This window comes from Nannobrachium achirus, assembly GCF_963921795.1.
Source record: "Nannobrachium achirus genome assembly, chromosome: 13".
NCBI classification, from domain to species: Eukaryota; Metazoa; Chordata; class Actinopteri; order Myctophiformes; family Myctophidae; genus Nannobrachium; species Nannobrachium achirus.
Window position 1 is genome coordinate 21097522 of NC_137833.1, and position 22500 is coordinate 21120021.

The window sequence follows — 22500 nt, forward strand, 5'->3', positions numbered from 1 at the left end:
TAATAAGGCTGGCTGAGACGCGTCGTGCTCTCTGATGTTGTTATCCAGTTTGATCCAAACGTTTTAAAGTTTAAGAGCCGACAACGCAGACACAATGACAGCGTGAGAGGACAGAAAATAGGCCACGCCGTGATTAAGACGCAAAACAATTGATGCTTGTTTCGCAACTCTTGGTTAAATCAGAGGGACAGATATTCTGTGTGTGAGCATGTGAGCGTGTACACACGTGTGTACATCAAACTTGTACTTGTAAGTGAACTATATGGAAATACTGTAGGCCTAAAGTAAGAAAGACAAGAGAAAGGGAACGAGCGAGAGCGCTAGTGAAGGTAACATTTTACAGTAAAGTTTATCATAGAGTAGGTGGCAGCTAGTTCAGAGGGCTCCTATAATGGAATTCCCTTGGGAATCAAAGTTAAGTAAGCAAATAAAGTATCATCCCATCGATCTGGATCCCTGACAGTATGGCCTGCCTTTCCTCAAACTGCTGCCTGGCATTTGATCCACCACTAGGTTTTCACTGTGCCCGAGAGAGAGATGCATCCACCCATTTAGGATCTAAATCAATCTATCAATTAAGTAATTAGCGGGGTGTTTTCATGTCCGTTGGGCAGAGAGAGGACATCAGGGCAGTGGGGAGGAGGAGGTGTGACGAGGGGAGAGAGAGAGGGACAGGGCCCGGCCCGGGGCATTCCGTGGTACCTCAAGCGAGACCGCTGAACTCTGGGTAACCTGGTGGCTTGGCACAAAGAGCCCTCTAGGGGTCAGGAAGAGGTGGTGGATGCCAGGGGGGACTGGCAGGGCACGGGCACAGGCTCAGGAAGACAGCAGCATGGCGCAGGAAGGCACGGGGCTGATTGTCTGTCAACAAAGTGCAGCACGGAGAACGACTGCCATAGTTGGGACTGAATGGGCCAGTGGGTGATTAGGCCGGGAGTGTGTGTGTGTGTGTGTGTGTGTGTGTGTGTGTGTGTGTGTGTGTGTGTGTGTGTGTGTGTGTGTGTGTGTGTGTGTGTGTGTGTGTGTGTGTGTGTGTGTGTGTGTGTGTGTGTGTGTGTGTGCGCGTGACCGTGTCCTTTCTCCCCAGCGGCCAGTTTGAACCAGAAAAAGGCTGCTTTGACTCGGTTTTTAATGGCCTATCCTGAGTGTTATTCGGGCCCGGGAGACTGATAAGAGTTGCGTTTTCCCCCTCCTTTTTCCTCCTTTTCTCCTCCTCCTCCACCTCCTCAGTGGCGTCAGTTCAGCAAAAGCTAAGGTATGGCTACATGACTGGTGTCTTGAAAATAGCCGATCTACAAGCTCACAACGCGTTGCATCGCCATGTGTTGTTTTCTACTTATTTCTACATTACAGGATTGATACTTTTACTAAGGTAAAACATCAGAGTACCTTTTTCCAGCGCTGCTTTACTGCTGAGCAGTAAAACAGAACAAGAAACAGAAACAGTCTAATGGAGGGCTTTAGCCTGAGCCCTGGGTACAGCACAGCAGAGCTTAGGGAAGGCTGGATGGGAATATGTGTTTATTTGCATGTACCTCTGTGTGTGCGTTTGCATTCTACCGCGCAGCTTGCAAGTGACCGCATCTCACAAAAGCCAAAAGGTTCATACCGCTACACGGCTGGCATATAGTGGTCTGGGCTCCTAGTAGGCTCCAAAGTAGCCTTTGCTACAGCCTTTGCAGAATGTCACTCCCCCCCATTTTCTGTCAACGTACTATCCTATCAATAAAGACATAAAAAAAATCCCAAATGTATTTTTGACTGTGGGGGAGTGAACCCACAAAAAAGAATGTCATGGCATGGCGTGTAAGGACCTCGGTTCAGGTGAGGACAACGAGGGCAGGAGGGGACGGGTTCCCTAGAGAGAGGGTGCACGGGGGACACAACGTGACCTCAGGGTGAGAAGCAGATGTTTCCTTCAAACAGCTGCCGTGTGACCATGCAGGTTATCAGCGATCAATGAAGTATTGACAGAACCCCGGGGGAATGAATGACGGGAGCATCTGAGAGCTTTGATGTTCCATCGGTCGCTTTGCTTGCACAGTGACTGGTGGCACAGTAAGGCCAAGGAAACCTGTGGTCTCTCAGTGGTCAGGGGACTTGAGGGGGTTCCAGGTGGTCCCCGGCTAAATGATGGAGAGTTGAGTGACCAAATGGACCCTTATATGTCTTTAACTCTTGAGAGTTAAATGATTGTTTTAATATATCGTCACTGTCGGGCAGAAACCTCGTATCTCCAAGTTTCAAATGTGTAATTTTTTTTTCTCGCAAAGTACAGCCCTGCTTCGTCATACAAGGCCGTCGCACAACACGGTGCGAGGCGTTGTGTGCATGTAGATCGGCGGTTTCACTAGTTTAAATCATTTTTAAAATGATAAATGCTAAAGGAACAGTTTTGGACATACCTTACAAGGTTTTCACCTTGTAAGGTATATCAACAACGACGATATGCATTTTAACATCTGCATTACTCACTGCAAAATATTCTACATTTGTGTCTGAGAGGCTAAATCTCATCAAATGGTGGTCCGTGGCTCAAATGCCCAATAAATAACAGACTTTGATATGAAAAAGGTTGAAAACCACAGATTTATAGCAAGAGCAACACTGTTCTGCAGTGTGTCGTGTCGTGTGTGTGTGCGCACACACCGATTGACCTACCATCCTTACCCCACTTCTTTTGCTGCCATGTCAACCTATTGATTTTGCAAAGTGAGCAGAAAAGGGGTCTTTACTTAGAACACTCCAAAGGTCACACAGGCTGGGGTTGAGTGACTTGGGTCTGAACAACTGCCAGAATAGTGCTGAGAACAGCAGTTCTGTTTGCTCGGCGACACAGCGAGTACAAAGCGAGACTCGCGGTTCAAATGGTACGTGGAAATCTGCCTCAGTGCTCGCTCGACGTGAAAACACTGCATATCGGCGGGGTGTGTATGTGTACGACGTATGCGGAGAACTAGACAAGTTGTCCTGATGAAGTAATCCCTACGCCTTCAAAGTGCTTCGAGCAGAATAATATTAACAAAATTAATTCTTTGCAAATATTGTGACTGCGTTATATGAAAACACACAAAGCTCCTTTTTAGCTGGTAAAGACTTGACAGCAATCTTTTCCCAGCACCTGCATACAGTATGCACCTGGGGGATCAAACGCTGCACGCACATGCACACACTCATACACACGCGCACATACACACACACACATTGCTCTCACTGTGAGAACTCTTGCTGCCCGGTACCCCCTAGTCCACTGGTTCCCAAACCTTTTAGCTCGAGACCCAAAAGAGAAATTTACGCGGGACCCAAACTAGTGAAAACAGCCGATCTAGAAGCTCACAACGCAGCTATTTTCACTACTTCTTAAACATTTGTTTGGAATTTCATCGATTTATTAATCAAATTATTTTAATTCATGAAAATGCTATATTTTTGGGGATAGTTTTTTTTTATTATGTTTTGAAATGAACAATAATTCTAAACAAAATGTAGGGAACAAAAAATAAAAGGACCCATAAAAATGTGTCCGTGGGTTCCAACCCACTGTTTGGGAACCAGTGCCCTACTCCTCTATCCACCCCTCCCTCCATGCTATGCAGACAGGTGTGTGGGTGGTGTACTTACCCACTACGTCCAGGGTGTAGGTGTGGTTGATGGCCCCGTACTGGTTCTCCACCAGGCAGGTGTAGTTGCCCTTGTCCGACGGCACCACGCTCTCCATGATCAGAGTCCAGTGCTGGCTCCGCACCTGGAAAACACGGGAGAGACCAACACACGCTGGTGTTAAGTGACGTCAAAGAGACACGCACGCACGCACGCACGCACACGCACACACACACACACACACACACACACACACACACACACACACACACTTATGATTCTATACACGTTGACAGTAAGCAGTGATGAGGGGTGGGAGAGGAAAATATGGCGAACAAGTCATTTTTTGTTTGGTTGTGCTCGGATGTTGCGCTCTGAAAATAGACAAGTAGACAAATGGACATCTACAAGATCGTCTGTTTTCAGAGTGCAACACCCGAGCGCAAACCAAGCATAAAATGAACTGTCTTTTGGTCCCACTGGATCTCTTCTCGACTAGTCCCTCCCTAACATTTTAGTCTAGTTTTCATTTGTTGACGAAATGCATTTAGTTTTCTTCAGTGGAAAAAAAGGTAGTCGACAAACACTTTCCATTATAGTTTTAGTGGACGAAATCAACACTGCAGGAGGGGTGGGTGGGGTGGGGGGGGGGGGGTTAGTTGGTTGGGATTGAAAGATGAGCGCTGAGGCGGCGTTCACACTGCAAAACAATATTAAAGCTGATGACAGGCTGATTCCCATGGAATGTCTGTGCCTTCTTATAGGCCTGCAGCTCACCTTGACCGCTGGGAAAATATTACAGTAACCCACTGATCTAGAGCTTTTCAATGCTTTGAAGAGAGCAACTCTGTTGCAATTCTTTCTACGGATGGCTGAACCTGGGTAAAATAACATTTAGAAGTAATGATTTGCATTTGTTTTAAGCACATTAACTATGGCGTCCGTATTTCTGGGCAAATGTGAAAACGTTTTCAAATTGTTTAACTTATAAAAGTTCAACAGGCTTCGCGCCGTGGTTCATTGTGAGCTTGTAGATTGGCTATTTGCCATTGGCTATTTGCCATTTGTCGTACAACAAAGCATATCCAGCCTTTGCGCACACGCGCACACACACACACACACTTTCACTAGTTTGGGTCCCGGGGCAAAGGTCAAATGTCTCTTTTGGGTCATGAGCTAAAAAGTTTGGGAACCACTGGTTTACATATAGTGCCACGAAAAGTAAGTTTTATTACATTGCTTTGAAACATTTACGTTGCTCTTCCCATTGTACTGTTCATCATTGCATGTGGCAAACTCTACCCCACTACAAGTGGTTGAAACACACAAAATGTTTTTTTAACAAATCGTTTTGAGACACATAGCCTTAGCCTATGGAATTCCCAGGTGTGAACCAACAATGGCCACCAGCACACACGGTGAAGCAAGACTGTTGCTACTGTTTGTGCATGGCAATACAAAAGACTGAAATTACCTCACAGGGTTGGGCACAGGTACCGCTTTTGTCCTGCATTTTGTTGACAACAAAACGTGCGGTTCTAAAGCGTATTTAACTGGTTGACTGACTGGCACATTGTCTGCTTCCCGCCACACTTTGTCGCACGTTTTACGTCTAAACAGTAATGAGCCTGCTGAAAGGCCAAGCACAGGGGCAATTAGCAGATATAATTCAACATAATCTGCTCCTGAATCCATTAACCGAGAGAGGCGGCTGGCAGGCGCTAAGCATCGCTCAATGATCTGTTAAACTTTTCATTTCATTCGTTTCACAACTGCCTTAATTAGCGATGCTGTTAACTGCTGCTAATGCTGTTCCATTCACTACCTGCTAGGTCTGGAATAAGCGAAGGTAATAATTTATATTAAATATTTCAACCGGCCTGTCTTATATGATCTATTCCAGTGGTTTTCAAACAGTGGTCCTTGAGGGGCGTTCCAGGTGGTCCCCAGCTAAATGATGGAGGGTTGGTAACCAAATGGACCCTTCAATTATGGTTAAACACCTGCATTACTTAATTTACAGTAAAGTCTACACAATTAGAAATGTTGAATAATTGTTATTTTGAACAATGTTTGCCTGTTACAGTATCTCTCCTATGGCACCACATCAAAACAGCATGGAATTGCGGAAAGAATCTTCACAAGAGAGGCTACATTTAATCAAATGGTGGTCCGTGGCTCAAATGCCACGGTCCATAAATAATGGACCTTGAAAAAAGCACTGACCTATACTTATGACATACGTATGACTACACATTTGGGCAAGGTTTCAGCCCGACCAGAGCCCCACTGAATAGTTCAAAAAGCATAAAACATAATGAAAAAGAATTAGTGAAGGCGCCTCTGTGGCCTGATGGCAGCATGCATACAACGTTTGGCGCAGATAAGGCCAGAGGTTTGTGAGGTTAGCTCCGGACACACGCACGCACGCACGCACACACACGCGCGCGCGCGCGCACGCTCGTGCACACACACACACACACACACACACACACACACACACACACACACACACACACACGACACAAACAGACAGACCCTGTCACAGACGGCTAGCCTCTTGCAGAGCCACGCCATAAAAAAAAAGAAAAAACCTCCAGTGCAAACAGACGTCACTGCGGAGGAATTCCTGACGTTCAGATTAACTGTAGCTCTTTTCGGGCATTTTGGTGCGCTGGAGGAAATAAAACAGTGGAGACTGGACCATACTTTCCCATGACATACCCAATCAGGTATTTTCAGAACAAATAAATCTGCAAAAATGTTTCACTTCCCCCAAATACAGATTGACTTTGGGTGAGAAGACGGCAGAGACATATACCTCTTGTTGGGTGCATTAGAGAAGAAAGATAAAATGCACTAATCTAAATGCCTGAATTACGACCTCAGACCCGACCTATGCTCTGGGACAAAATATAATGCTTGGGTGCTTCCATTATATAATTGTAGAATTAAGTACATATTTTGACTGTCGTTTGCCCATTGGTATTGTTTTGAGTGATTTGTTGATTATGCTGTTGCTTGGTTATGGTGAAATAGCAAACAGAGACCCAGCGTATTGCATGTTTGCAGAGAATAGCCTGGTCCCCCTGTTTAAACTTTAACCAGCTCTGCAATAGCGTTATAGCGCGTAAAAATCACACATTTCATAACAATAGCCTTGCGCAGCGAGCTCTAGCCTATAAGAGCCTGTGGGACCAGTTCTCCGTGATTTGAGTTACCTCAGCATTCTGATCTCAACTCACTTCAACCCTGACTCTACCTTTTCTGTCTCGTTACGTTACTGTCTCGCTGCGTTTAACCCTTCAGCCTCATCCTCGGCTCCGTCTAATTGCCGCGGGCTCAAAGCCTTTTCAGGTTACAGTATTAGACTCTACTACCGGTGAACAATGGCTGAACAATCCCAATTTCACAGCAGGCAGCAGCCCTGCACTCCTCTAGTCTCCACCTCTACTGCCAGGTTTCCCAGTCAAGGGTGGAAGCAAAAAATAGCCTATCTACAAGCTCACAACGTGTCGCATCGCAAGTTAGTGTTGTAGCATCTGCTATTTTTGCAGGGTTTTTGTTCACTACAGTTTTTGTTTCGAACATTTTCACCTACGTCCAAAATAGGGACGCCAGGTTGAAAGTTGTTAAGCTCCAGGAATCTCTTTGCCCCAAAACAGCCAATCTACAAGCTCACAATGCATCACGTTGAGCTTGTAGATCGTCTATTTCCGCCGAATGTCCACCTACTATGACATGCCCAGAATAGGGACGCTAGGGTTCATGTGGTTAAGAGATTAATTAACCCTTTGTACTTTGCCATGATGCTTTTGAGGACCATGCTTCTAATGAGTGCAACTTTTAAAAACAATTCACAAATGCGCTGTACAGTTAAAACGCAGGCAGTTACCTAATATATCGTCTCTGTCGGGTGGAAACTTCATATGTCCAAAACTGTTACTAGTTTATTATCTACAAGCTAAGCTTTCAGTCTACACTCTCAAAACAAGCTTGTATATCAGCTACTTTTGCTACGTACTTTTGCGTGACACTGTAGTATGTTCAAATATAGGGCGTTAATATTACGAAAATAACACAAAAAAGAAAATATGGAGATAAGAGGTTTCTGCCTGAAGATATGTATGATGTGTCACTGTCTGTCCTCACCTTATAGCCTCCCATGCGGTCTTCTTGGCGAAACGGGCGGCTGTTCTTCAGCCAGCGTAACTTGGGCCGGGGGTTGCCTCCCGCGGCGCAGCGGAACTTGACGGTGTTGGCGGCCGGCACGGCGTGCAGCTTCTTCTCCATCTTGGCCGAGGAGGTCCAATATGGAGCGCCTGCAGAACAATGACACACACACACAGTGCTTGGGTCAGCACGGGAACGCTAAACATGTACTCCAGCATTAAGAGGTTTTGACTCAACTCGAGAACCTTGAGTCTGGATAAGGCAGATATACAAAGCGAGGACCAGGGGGAGAGTTATAGTGTGCACCAGTCCAAGGACTTTCTCAGCTACTAGCCAATTTCCATGCTGCTCGCAGTTGCAACGAAGCTTCCTTGAATCTTGAAATCCCACAGACTTCCCCCTCCCCCCTCCCCCCAATCCCCCATCTTGCCCTATCGTCTGCATAACACAGCACAGAGCACACGAAAACCACGCACGCTTCCCCTCCAGGCTCGGCAGGGTGTTGCAAAGGGAAAGGGGGAAAAAAATAACATGGGTTCAGAGGGGAGAATGTGCACGGGCGTTGCCAAGAGAGCTAACTAGACCATCACATTCAATTTAATCTCATTCCACTTAGCAGCTTTTTTTCACTTCCTCCCAATTAGCATAGCTCGTCTGTTTATCCGCCCGTCACTTGGCCAGATATGGATGGCGGGGGCGAAGGATACTTATCACCCTTTGGAAAATCATTATGAGCCGTCAGGGGAGGAAAATGAATGTCACGTTTCCCTAAGATGTAGGAATTTCAGAGCCCTGCATGCACACTGAGCACCAGATTACATCGGCTCCGAGGTCCTTATCTACTCCTAGCTTGTGCCCAATTCTATCACCTTCCCGTTTGTTTTACGTATGCCCGGCAGTACCCCTATGTCGATCTCTCGCTGAGCTGGATCCCTGCTCTTGCTCTCTCTCTCTGTCTGTCTCACACACACACACACACACACACACACACACACACACACACACACACACACACACACACACACACAGGGGCGTCACAAGGGGGGGAAAGGTTGGACTGAGTTACTAGGGCCCAAGGTGGAGGAGGGGCCTTCATTATTTTATACTTTAGCTATTGAAAAATAGCAGATATACAAGCTCACAGCACGGCACCGAGTGCCGCGCTGCGAGCTTGTAGATCTGCTATTTTTGAAAAGTCATGAAAATGTGTGCAAATCTTTGAATATATGTATTTTTTAAGCGAAAATGTTTTAACTCAAATTTTGTTTCTGGGGGGTCCCTGGAACTAAATATTTTGAGATGGGGGTCCGTGGCCAATTTACATATCGTTTTGGTGGTCCTTCACATGAAAAGGTTTGAGCACCACTGACATAGAAACATAGGTTTGTAAAAAAAAAACCTTAGAAGGATTTGAAATTTGTGAAAAAGACTTTTCACGATTTTTGGAAGCTCTAGGACAGGCATAATGCAGATCGACAAGCTCGCAACTGGGCACTCGGTGCTGCACTGTGAGCTTGTATAACTACTATTTTTCAATAGTTAAAGTACCCAGGGCCCAGAATTCGGTGCGACACCCCTGCACACACACACACACACACACACGCACGCACACACACACACACACACACACACACACACACACACACACACACACACACACACACACACACACACACACACACACACACACACACACACACACACACACACACACACACACACACACACACCCATCCGTTCCATCTGCACCTGGGAGCGTGATCGCTTAAGCAGATGGGGCTCGGAAGGGAAGAGAAACTGGGGAAAGTGAAAGAACAACAACGCCAACTGTCTCCCCCCCCAACCATCGCTTCCTCTCCGTGTAGCAGGAGGACAAGGAACTGAGGGAATATGGTGGAAATCCCACCGAAGGAACACCGCTACCTGTGAGCTGTGCTGCTCACGGTGTAGAAAGGAACACTTAACTGCCGTAGCCGTCCAAGTTAAGTTTCCGGCCCACCCTGGAAAATGTTGGTCTTTCACACGTGCGCGTGCCATCTCTGAGGCCTGATTTATAGAAGTTCCACAGTGTCCCAAACCGAGAATAGCATGCAGTGCGTTGTGAGCTTGTAGATTTACGCTATTTACACTTACACACTAACTTATGAAGACATTTTGCCTCTCTCTCTCTCTCTCTCTCTTTCTCTCTCTCTCTCTCACACACATACACACACACAAATACACACACACGCACCCACTCGCACGCACGCACACTAGGGCATTCGACAAATCAACTCAGTCGACTTCATTATACACAAGTCGACTCCCACCAGGGGAAAAAAAAAGTACCTTTGTATTATTTGAATCATTATTTTTGCTCCATGTGTGCATGAGGACAGCATTCAAACAGTATGATTTCTTATTGTCAAGGACAGAACGATCCTCTCCTTTTTCAATGGATGAACAGACAGTGCAGTCAAAGTATTCAAATAGTCGAATATTCGACAGGACTGGGTAAGCAAGTAAGCAAGAGAGGCGAACATTGTGAAAATAGCCGATCTCCATGCTCACAACGCCTCGCGTTGCGAGGCGTTGTGAGCATGGAGATCTGCTATTTTCACAATATTTATCTGCGGAACCGAGTCACATTAAATGTAATACCTACAATTCCAAGTGCTTGTCAGGGTGGGGGTCCCCAGTTCAAATATGTTTATTTTGGGGGTCACGGCCTAAAAAGGTTTGAGAACCATTGACAACTCATTCTTATGACTTCCTATCTAGCCAAGCTTTATAAATTATATATCTAACATATAATTCACCAAATGTCTGAGTGAGTGTCTGAGTGAGTGTCTGAAACAGCGTTTCTCCTCAGTGGCTGGAGCAATTGATCTGAAATCGCATCACCATTAGCATATGAACACACCTGACACAACTGTGAAGCCCTTTTTTCACTTTCACAAATCGTTTAATTGATATTAATTTATTAGTGAATTAATTTTTCCCATTGACTTATAATGGGAATCGCAAAAACTCACATTCAATATTTTTTTTCTCGCAAACCATAGGGGCTACAGTTACAAAACTCTGAGAGGAGATTTATAATGATATCAAGGATTAAATAAAAAATAACTTTGTCAGTTGGCCTCATGGTGGCGCTATAACAGTCCACTTTACGTTTCGGCCTGTAACTCTTGAACCGTAGGTCGGAAAATTAAAATTATTTTTTCCCTGGATTCCGTGGGTCGAGACGCATCTCCCGATATAGGCCACGCCCATTTGCGCCAGGCTAGATTTTCCGCCATCTTGAATTTTCTCCAAAACACACTTTTTGCTCCTTTTCCTACATATTTTCTTCAAATGTCACGAAAATGGGTACACATGATCTCTGAACCCATGCAATGAACATAGTCAAGGGATATTTTGATAGTCCATACCGTTCGTTCGTAACGGGCTTCCAAAGTTAGCGGGAGGGGCCCGTTTTGCAAACAATAGCCATAAATCACAAACAAAACGTCGAGTCAACACTGAATTTCTGCCACAGGTTGCGGGTGGCTTACTCAACGAATCCCCAGAAGCATTTCCAATTCCACCCGTAGAGGGCGTCACAAACGCGCAAAACGTAACCGTTTCGTTCCAAAACGCGTTTTTCAGGCGGACCGACCCTCTCAAAAAGAAACACAGACTACTCTGCGGATGGTCTCACGGTCCAAACCGCTGCACACACACACACACACACACACACACACACACACACACACACACATAGCCATTAAACGAAACGGGTATTTCTTACATTGATGCTCCTACATATTATCATGCAAGTAGCAGTTAAAGTTACTTTCCATCCCTCATATACCGTGTGCACAGTGCACATCCCATAACCCACACACTGCACATCATTTCGGAGCTCATATCTTTGAACGGGTAAGGACTAGTATATAAAAAAAAAAGGAATATTCGACTTCAGTGAACAATGTCGAATAGTGACTTTGATATTCGAATATTTGGTGAATGCCTTAACACACACACATACACGCCACCTCCTCCTCCTCCTAAACATTTCTCCCCGCCTGTACTGTAATCTGCATACTATCAGACCTCCCATCATGTACACCGGACAGGACAGGCATAGTTTGATAGTGAGCTCAGTAAACAGCGCTCTTCCTTCCGGAACAGAGATGCGCACGCTGCCGAGTGCTCCAGCTATAATTAGCTACGGCTCTCTCTCTCTTGCTCTTCTTCACTCTCGCTATCTACACCTCTCTTTTCCCTCCGCATCCTCCCCCCACCCGCCCGCCCGCATCCACTCTGGCTGTCATCACCAGCGGGTCCATTCACAACGAGCACAGACAGATTAAGTAAGGGGGACCGCCGGGCCCCGTCGTGAGACTGTCTCTCTCGGCGGGTGACCCCTTGACCCCAGACTGGCAGCTGGGTCAGGAGGATGAGGGCCGGCACATGAAAAGTGAGCGTCCGTTGTTTCCCATGCTCCCCTCATCCGGAGGGAGGGGGCAGCACTTCAAACAGCAGCCCCCTCCTCCTCCAACCCCTGTCCAGATGAGGCCAAACTACTCTCACCATCCAACCAACCAACCAACCCGCTAGGCTATAGAGCTTCCAGGAACCCCCCCCCCATCCTGGCCCCTGCAGCAGCCCTGTGTCCGGAACTCAGAGCTCACGGCTGTTTACGCTTAGATGGCCCGGGGTGAACTGAGGTTATCTAAGCCCAGCTCTCTGAGTCAAAAGCGTTTAGTCTAGATGGTCCCTTACGAGGTACAGGCTGAGTGTTTTCAAACTTTTTTGACTCAGGTCACTCCTGTAAAATACTTTTTTTTATCCACGGCGCCTCTGAATTACAATGTTATTTTTTTAGAATCTTATATCACACTGACACTCAAACTTTCAAATTACAACGTCTCCCCTTAACTCTGACAGTGTACAAATGGAACCAAATGGTTACATTTGTACCCTATCAGAGTTATAGACTTGTATGGGTCATCCACTTTGAGAAACACTGCTATATCATATTGCGCTTCATAAATATGCACATCTTTCTCCCCTACACGTCACACTCACAACGTGACACCTTGTGAGCTTGTAGATCTGCTATTTTTGGTGAAGAGAGTTGGGGTATAGATGAAAAAAGAACCCACCAAGTACAGTGCAAATCAGGTTTGTTTTACTAAGCATAGAGGGTCTAAAGACCTGTCCATACTTTGACCGAAACCAAACTTTTCGGTCAAAAGGTCTGGTTCGACTACAAAATGAAGACTTCTGAAAAGCATTAGACCAAATGAGCGTTTGGAAATTTGCACGTCGGAAAGTTCAACTCAACGAAACAATTCGGAGATACTATGGATAGGCCTTAAGTGCATGGTTAAACTTACTGAAGTGATATTGATGAATTCCAAATGTTATCAAAATTGTTCTGCGACACCTCTGGACGGGCATCAAGGCACCCTAGGGTGTCACGGCACCCACTTTGGGAGGTCCTGCAGTCTAATATTCTCCTGTGCAACAGTATGTGTTGTTATGTTTTGTTGTGCTGTTTGTTAAACGGGAGGTACACGGAGAGAACGTGTGAGATATACCAGGGTAAACAGCGATAAACATGAAGTCATCAATTGAAAGCAAAAAGCTCATATAACCGTGTGGTTGAATGATGTCATAACGCTACCACCCGTCCACCCACCCATTACCCCAACAAACAGCCTGGGTTTACGGATCCTTGCATGGAGCCTTCCCTGCCTCCTCTAATAACACTGCTGACGTGCTGACATTGTCCAAGCCGCTCCCCATGCAAAACTCTCTCTCCTCCCTGCTATTTTTATGAGGCCCACGTTGTTCAATCAAAAACACACAAAAAAAGGCTGGGAATTATTTTATACTTAAGCTATTGAAAAATAGCAGATCTATCTGCTGTTTTCTTTGAAATCCTGAAAATGTGTGCAAGTCTTTGAATATATGTATTTTTAAAGCGAACATTTGTAACTCAAATTTTGCTTCTGGGGGGTCCCTGGAACTAAATATTTTGAGATGGGGGGGGGGGTCCGTGGCCAAATACATAGCATTTTGGGGGTCCTTTGAGAACCACTTACATAGAAACACGTGTTTTTCAAAAACCTTAGAAGTATTTAGAAGACACAAAAATATTCAAAGACTTGCACAACAAACGTTCTGAATTTTTCCAAAAAAATAGCAGATCTACAAGCTCGCAGCGTATATCTGCTATTTTTTCAATAGCTATAAAGTATCAAATAATTCCAGTTCTTAACGGCTTAAATCAAAGCGCTTTCTTCTCAGCAGAGACTTAAAACTCAGTCTGTTTTTTGACGCCACAAGCATAAGGCTGCGTTCCCCACTCATAAGGCTCCCTCCCACGCCTCCCCCCCCCCCCATCACCCCCACCCCTCCTCGGCCTCGTGCCAGGGCTCGACGCTGTGCTCGTAGAGAAGAGCTGGTGCTGCTCCAACTGTCTCCCCCTCCCCTCTCTCCCCCCGTCCACCCAGCATTCCTTTCTCTCCCCCACACGTCCTCACCTTTCTTTTAATAATAATAACAATAATAATGATAACATCGTCACCATCTTGGGTTTGAATTTAAACTACTTTACTTTAAAGAAAAAGTGTGAGCGAGGACGGCGAGCCTTGTTTTGTTCTCGACAAGCTTTTTAGAGAACCATCAGAGTCATTACCCCCCTCCCCTCTCCCCATCCCCACCCCACCCCCGCTGCAATTCCGCCTCCTTGCCAAGTCCCACCCGCTTCATTTAATGGATTTCAGGCAATTACAGTCAGCCCCAAACTGGAGGGCGACTCGCAGCGAGACGCGGTGTGTGCGTGTGGAGAATTTTAACAAGATGAGGAAGCCCTCGTCTTCATTTCAGCACAATTTTGGTTAGTGCGTGCGAGCTTGCGTGTGTGCGTGCGTGCGTGTGAGTGTGAGTGTGTGCACGCGCATGCATGCGTAAATAAACTCTAACTCAGACACATGCATATGCATACAAATAATTATACTGCAGGAAAGGCACTCTCTCACACACACACACACACACACGCGTGCGCACGTGCGCACACACACACACAGGCCCATGGGGTGGGTAACTGGGTCCAGATGGGTGTCTTTCATAACGGATGAGCCCAGCTGACTGGCTGGCTGGCTCCATGAGGCCTGACTACCTGAGAGACACTGGCTAAAAGAATGTAAGGAATTCACCTTCCCTGGAGCGCACACACACACACACACACACACACACACACATGCACACACACATGCACACAGCACACACACACGCTTGCATGCACGCGCACGCACACAAACGCACACACACACACACACACACATGCACACAGCACACACACACGCTTGCAGGCACGCGCACGCACACAAACGCACACACACATTACTGTACAACTTGTGAGCACATCGACATTTTAGGCCGAATAAAACAATGTTTAAGAAGTAGTAAAACACTCAGAAAATATTCCTGGACCACAAAACAACCTTTGCTCTTGTGACAATCAGGAAAACGGTCCTCACAACATCGATGTACCAAATTCTATTCGAATATCAAAGTCACTATTCGACGTTGTTCACCGAAATCGAATATTAGTTATTTTTTATTTAAAAAATATATAGTTTATAAAGCTTGGCTAGATAGGAAGTCATAAGAATGAGTTGTCAATGCCCCTGGTGGATGAATTTGTTAATGCTCTATACCAGGGGTTCTCAAACCTTTTTAGGCTGTGACCCCCAAAATAAACATATTTGAACTGGGGACCCCCACCCTGACAAGCACTTGGAATTGTAGGTATTACATTTGACTCGGTTCCACAGATAAATATTGTGAAAATAGCAGATCTACATGCTCACGTTGTGAGCATGTAGATCGGCTATTTTCACAATGTTTGCCTCTTGCTTACTTAATATTTGACAGTTTGGCCAGTCCTGTCGAATATTCGACTATTCGAATACTTTGAGGTCGAATAATTCGAACACTAAAAATCACTATTCGTGAATGCCCTACCATACACAGCACACAAAAACCACCACCCACACAACCACACGCTCCCAGCTCCTCAGAGCATAGGTCCAGACAGGAATGCTACGGTATAGCACAGCAGCAATGTGAGTAGAGCAGGGATAGAGCTAATACAAGTCTGGATGGAGGGGTGAATCTCTGGCCCGTTGCACAGCTGCCTTCTCCCCCCTCGTCCCAGGAGAACCCCCCTCCCCTCCACACACACACACACAATCGTATTCACAATCACCATGTCTTTACTGCGCTAATAAACACTGACAAAGCTAAGGAGATTACTCTGATTCGGGGATTAAAAGCCTTGTGGAAGTCTTTTGACCGGGTTGTTTGGCGAAGGCATTCCGTTATGATGTTTTGACGTGCTATTAGGGAACCACAGCTACAGGAGGAAGTGATAGTGGGGGGAGATAAAACAATCCCTCTCCAACGGGGCGAAAACTCCTAACGTCTGTCCGTCTGTCCGTGGACTGAAACGTTTCCTAGACAGTCGAGGCTGGCAGATGGCGCTCCTGTGCCCCCACATCCAGTAGCACAGTGGTTCTCAACCTTTTCAGGCCGTGACCCCCAAAATAATCATATTTTAACTTGGGGACCCCCTACCCTGACGAGCACTAAGAGTTGACGCATTACATTTTGTACAAGACGGTTCTATTGTGAGAATAGCCGATCTACATGCTCACAACGCCTCATTGTGAGCATGTAGATCAGCTATTTTCACAATTTCTGCCTCTAATATTTGACAATTTGGCCAATGTTTAATTTGTAATTTTAGATGTTAGAAGATGTATTAAAAAGTCCTTAGATGTGTCACTTTAGAAATGTGCATATACATTCTATACACTTAAACCGTATGTTGTTTTGTTTACTGTTGAGAGAGAAAACAATGTTGCACATTTAGTTAATCATCTGGGGACCCCCTAAAATAATTTGGGGACCCCCCTGGGGGTCCCGACCCACAGGTTGAGAAACACTGCAGTAGCAGACCGACCTTTGCTTTGTTTTGTTTTTCGTTTCGTTTTAGCGTCTCAAAGTTTAGGTGCCTCGATCAAGGGCAACTTGGGGATGGCTAGCGATAAGAGAGGAGGGCGTCAAGCTTCATTTACGACATTCCATCGCATGCCGGCGATGCCTGCCAACAAGAACCGATTCTCAAGCTTGTTGCGATTTGACACGTTGCCCTGCTTTGCTCCATACATGTGGCGAAGGGTTGGAGGCGGTAACCGCCGTACCGCTGTACCGCGGTATACCGAGGTCTACCGCGGTGTCAGTGTGCTTACCGCGGTAAAAAGACAAAAAAAAAAGTCTATTTTTTATTGGAAAACAAGCGAGTTTTAAAACGGGGGAGAAGCGAGGACCGCATGCGCTCCATGCCGCTCTGCTCTGGGCCGTGTACCACACGTTGGAAGCCACATACGTCACTCAGTCACAGACCCTGCACACAGTGCACATGCAGGGCAGGAGAGTAGAGTACGGAGCACAACTCTTATGACGGAGCAGCAAACTTTCTCTGTAATCCACTCGACACAAGGATGTTAATACATATCTTGTGTTGTGGCATATATTTTTTTATTCATACGGATTACTGGCGGAGCGCGGGCCGCGTGGACTAAAACCGAAAATTAAACTATTTTACTTTTTACACCGCGTCGCACGTTGTGCCCGTCCGGCGCGTCGGCGATTTTATAACCTTTTCTGTCAAGTCTTGTAACTAAAACCTGTAAATAGCAGCACTCAATCACTGCGATTTGAGAGTTGAGACGTAACGTGAGTTTACAGAATCACTGTACACGATCTGACTACCCGTCCTCCTCTGGTTTGTTCACACAGCTGTTTGTGTCTGAAAAGCCCAAGTAGCTAGCCTACGTTACTATGGTAACCCGACAGTGCAGATCTAAAAGCTCAGAACGCGTCGCGGATGCGATGTGTTGTGAGCTTGTAGATCTGCTCCTTTGAAAGCCATACCCGCTGTGCTGTTCGGAGAAGTATAACTCGGGCAGTCAGGCTGTGGAGCTATACTCTATGCTGTGGAGAGGCGACTTTTGGGAAGATGATTGCAATATTTTGGCTTATCGCCGAACCTTAATTAATAGATACGGGGGTGCGGTAATTACCGCAGTACCGACGGTAAATGGGAAGACGGTAATCGCGGTAACAAAATGTCCATACCGCCCCAGGCCTAGTGGCGATAGTCATGCGTCTTTTCGTCAGCACATAATACTCACTTATCTGTTCTCCGTCCGCCCCCGTGTCCTCGGACCTCTCGGTGTCATCTTCATCGTCCCCCGACGAGATGGCATCTGCACAGAGCAACCAAGGGTTACTGCCACCTCTTTACGCTTCAGTCTGATTTAAGCTCAGCTTGTACGCCGGTGTCCCGCATTGAAAGTAGCAGATCTACAAGCATCGCAACGTGTCGCGTAATCTGCTATTGTCTACGTGGGACACCATCGTACGATGGAGAGTATATTAGGTATTATACTCACTGACGAAGACATTCTCTCTCTCTCTCTCTCTCTCTCTCACACACACAAACACAGACCTTTGGGTGGAATGCACTGCAAAACACTGAGTGTTCGTTTAACTCAAATGTGGACTCGTACACATCAAGTAAGCAATTTTACACTCATGGAGTCACTCATGAGCACAAGAATTACTACTGTGTACTGACATGTTTCATGATGTGAGCGTAATCCCATCTCCAGTTTAAATCAAGCTTCCTCCACTTTGATGTTTGGTTAACAATGTAAACACTCACAACCCCACTTAAAAAAAGAACCAAAGTCATTCAGTCTAGACCAGGGATGTGCATGATCAAACAATCTAGTGTTCTTGGGATGGATATTTCTGTTGTTAAACCATTCATTATAAAACAAAAGGGGGTGGGGGGAGTTATACTAACTCAATTTTGATATTGGAGACTGTCAAGAAAAATCTATTCAAACTCATTCATCCCTGGCCAGACTATCATCACAAACATAGTCTGTCTGGTGTACAACCCTCCCTGTCCACACATACATGTCGTCACTGTCGGGCAGAAACCCTGTATCTCCAAGTTTCAAATATGTACGTTTTTTCATAAAGTAAAGCCCTGCTTCACCATACAAGACTGTTGCACAAAACTAGAGGAAATAGCCGAACTAGATCGGCTATTTCCACAATTTTAAATCATTTTTAAAATGATAAATGCAAATCGAACGGTTTTGGACATGTACAAGGTTTCCAACCCGACAACGACGATGTGTAATGAGTGCTCCATGACTACCTCACAAGTTCACAACACACAACACACAACACACACACACACACACACACAACACACACACACACACACACACACACACACACAAACAGAGCGTACTATCCGCTCAGTAGGGCGGAGGGCGGAAAACCTGCTGCCTCTCTGTCTCTTCCTCCAACTAGTGGCGTCAGAGATAATCGATTCAGCAACGCATCGCAATTCAATTCAGTACAGCAACGTGACATAGTCGAAGCCTGAATATAATTATATATAATTATAATACTGTATATTATAGAAAGTAGATATATTTAAATTCTAAATAATATATGTTGTTCAGTATATCTGACCGCTTGTACTGACTGATGAAAGTTTGCCATGTTGTGCAGTAATAGAAAATTGAATTTGTTACCTCGTGAGGGTAGTGCCAACGCACACCTCCACCTCCAACTGTCACCGTAGCCCTACCCTGACAGCTACTGTACCACACTCCCTGTCCCTAACCCTGGACTGGTGTCCTATACCCTGACACCTACTGTACCACACTCCCTGTCCCTAACCCTGGACCGGTGTCCTCAGGGGCGTCACACCAAATTCTGGGCCCTGGGTACAAGGATTCACTGCGGGCCCCCCATGAATGTTAACTATTGAAAAATAGCAGATATACAAGCTCACAGCGCGGCACCGAGTGCCGCGCTGCGAGCTTGTATATCTGCTATTTTTGAAAAATCGTGAAAATGTGTGCAAGAAACCTATGTCAAGGACCCCCAAGATGATATGTATTTGGCCACGGACCCCCGATCTCAAAATATTTAGTTCCAGGGACCCCCAGAAGCAAAATTTGAGTTAGAAATGTTCGCTTAAAAAATACATATATTCAAAGGTTTTCACACATTTTCACAACTTTTCAAAAATAGCAGATCTACAAGCTCGCAGTGCGGCACTCGGTGCCGCGCTGTGAGCTTGTATATCTGCTATTTTTCAATAGCTAAAGTTACCAGGGCCCCTCCACCTTGGGCCCCAGTAAACTCAATCCCAGTTTCCTACCCCTTGTGACGCCCCTGGGTGTCCTACCCTGACAGCTACCTACCGACGCTCCTCCCTGTCCCTGTCCTGGTGTCCCTGACTCACCTGTGACATTGACTATGAAGCAGACCGTGTCCCTGCCCACGCTGGTGCAGGCGTACAGGCCAGAGTCCTTATGCGTGGCGTCGCGGATCAGCAGCACCTCCTGCTCGATCAGCGTGCGGTTGTTGGCGCCCAGAGAGCTGCCGTCCTTGGTCCACGTGATGGTCCCCGCGGCGGGCAGCGGGCAGCTCAGCTTCAGCAGCTCCCCCGGGTGGACAGAGCACACCGTGGGCTTAGAGATTTGGTATTTGTTGGGCACCTCTGCAGAGCGGGGGGGGAGGGGGGGATCGGGTCAAGGGTTGGAAGGAAGGAGTGAGGAAGAGAGGGAGGGAAAAGAGGAAGGGTGCGTGAAAAAGAAGGAGGGGAGGAGGACAGGCAAAAGAGAAAAAAAAGAGCCATAGTGTAAGAAAAATCACACCCGTGTGAACTGAGCAGTGGTCGTGGAGGCTGTGCAACAGCACTACTGGGTGGGTGCAGCGGGGTTAGTGTGCTTTACAATGCTGTAGTTTCTTCACACACTCTAATTTATTTGACCCTAAAACATTCAGTTTGTTAATAATAATAATAATACTTGACCACACATGCTGACCCACCCTTCCCCCCTGTGTGTGTGTGTGTGTGTGTGTGTGTGTGTGTGTGTGTGTGTGTGTGTGTGTGTGTGTGTGTGTGTGTGTGTGTGTGTGTGTGAGAACAACAGCGCCCCTCCCTTAACATGTGTGGTCAGAAAAGGTACTGCAGCCTTGAGGCTACATACAGACACGGACGGACGGCCGGACGGACGGCCGGACGGCCGGACGGCCGGACACACACACGGCCACGTATAGGAGACGGTGTGACCACCGCTCAAAAAGGAAACACCACATAACTCCCAAATGGATGCACTTCAATCAACGTAATGCAGGAGGAGTAATATAGAAGAGAGGAGGCCCAGACAGTACAATCCTCAGTGTTCATTTATCCAAAGGTAATATAAATGGACCCATGCATATATGGGCCCATTTAATTACATTTGTATACTCTCAGAGAGTTAACCACTTAAGTTGTATTATAATTCATTGTAAGACGAATAGTAAAAATAGCTGAACTACAAACTCACGCTTGCACATCTGCTATTTGAACTATTTCTGAACATTTTTGAAAATCTTTGAACATTTTCACCTATATGATGCCCAAAATAGGGACGCCAAGTGGTTAAATCAACACTCAGGAGTTCTGCGTTGCACTTTGTAAACCCGTCACACCAGGATGATGATGTCATGAACAGTTTCCCAGTCAAGTCGGAGACCCTCAAAATGAAACACCAGTGTCCAGTTAGCCGTGGAGTGCGTGTGATGTGATGCAGTGCACTTGTCTAAACAGCGAGTCTGGGCATGCAGTTACGGCCATAGCAGAGCGTGTGTGAGAAGGCAAACAAACAAATAAAACATTTTGGAACAATACCGAGCTGATAGATAGACAGTTCCTCCTCCCCTTCAGCAGAGATGCCAAGCAATCAGCGTGTGTGTGTGTGTGTGTCCATGCGTGTGTGTGTGTGTGTGTGTGTGTGTGTGTGTGTGTGTGTGTGTGTGTGTGTGTGTGTGCGCAGGGCTTGACATTACGTTTTTGAGGCACTTTTCCCATGAAGTACATTTCCCATTCACTTGTCTGACATTTCACAGTAATGTCTTTCTTAAATGCATCCATAGGAGTCAGACATTGAAATAGAATGAATAACAAAAGACCCTCCTTGCTCCCTCCACCCTCCACTCCATAGTATGGGCAGTCCATAGTCTGCATATACAGCACAAAGCTGCCAGGAGCGTCACAGAAAAAGTGAAACCAAGAGCCACTTGTCCAACAAACAAGTACATTTTTAATGAACTTGTCCGGAAAGAAATATTACTTGTCCCGGACAACGGGACAAACCTTAATGTCATGCCCTGCGTGCGTGCACGTGTGTGTGTGTGCGCACGTGTGTGTGTGTGTGTGTGTGTGTGTGTGTGTGTGTGTGTGTGTGTGTGTGTGTGTGTGTGTGTGCAGAACAGGCAGATTTCCGCCCCGGAAAAAAAGAAAAAAACGAAACAGATAAAAACTCCAGTCATCTGCCCATCAGAGAGGAAAACGGCCAGAAAGGTCCAAAACGGAAGCGGTTACAAGAAGGGGAAGGGAGGGGAGGGGAAGGGGGGATGTACGCGTTCTTCTTTGCTGTTCACGTTTTCTTTCCTTTCTTTTTCTTCTCCCCCAGTTTTTGACAGTGTGCCTAAGCTCCGAAGACCTTGACCGGAGTTTTAGCCTGACTCTTCTGTTTTCCATCTCTCCTTCTCTCTCTCCTTCTCTCTCTCTCTCTCTCTCTCTCTCTCTCTCTCTCT

General features: G+C 46.2%; 1 protein-coding gene across 1 annotated transcript in view; it reads right to left on the minus strand.

Moving 5' to 3' along the window:
* Positions 1–22500, minus strand: part of LOC308297205 (fibroblast growth factor receptor 2-like) — a gene marked incomplete at its 3' end in the record, with an annotated part of 55801 nt that overhangs the window by 17260 nt on the left and 16041 nt on the right. The window contains exons 3-6 of the mRNA XM_080740621.1: positions 20156–20413; positions 18012–18086; positions 7753–7922; positions 3622–3745 (exon numbers count right to left, since the gene is read on the minus strand). Of these exons, the coding sequence (XP_080596747.1) occupies positions 3622–3745; positions 7753–7922; positions 18012–18086; positions 20156–20413 (627 nt within the window). The remainder of the gene's footprint in view (positions 1–3621; positions 3746–7752; positions 7923–18011; positions 18087–20155; positions 20414–22500) is intronic.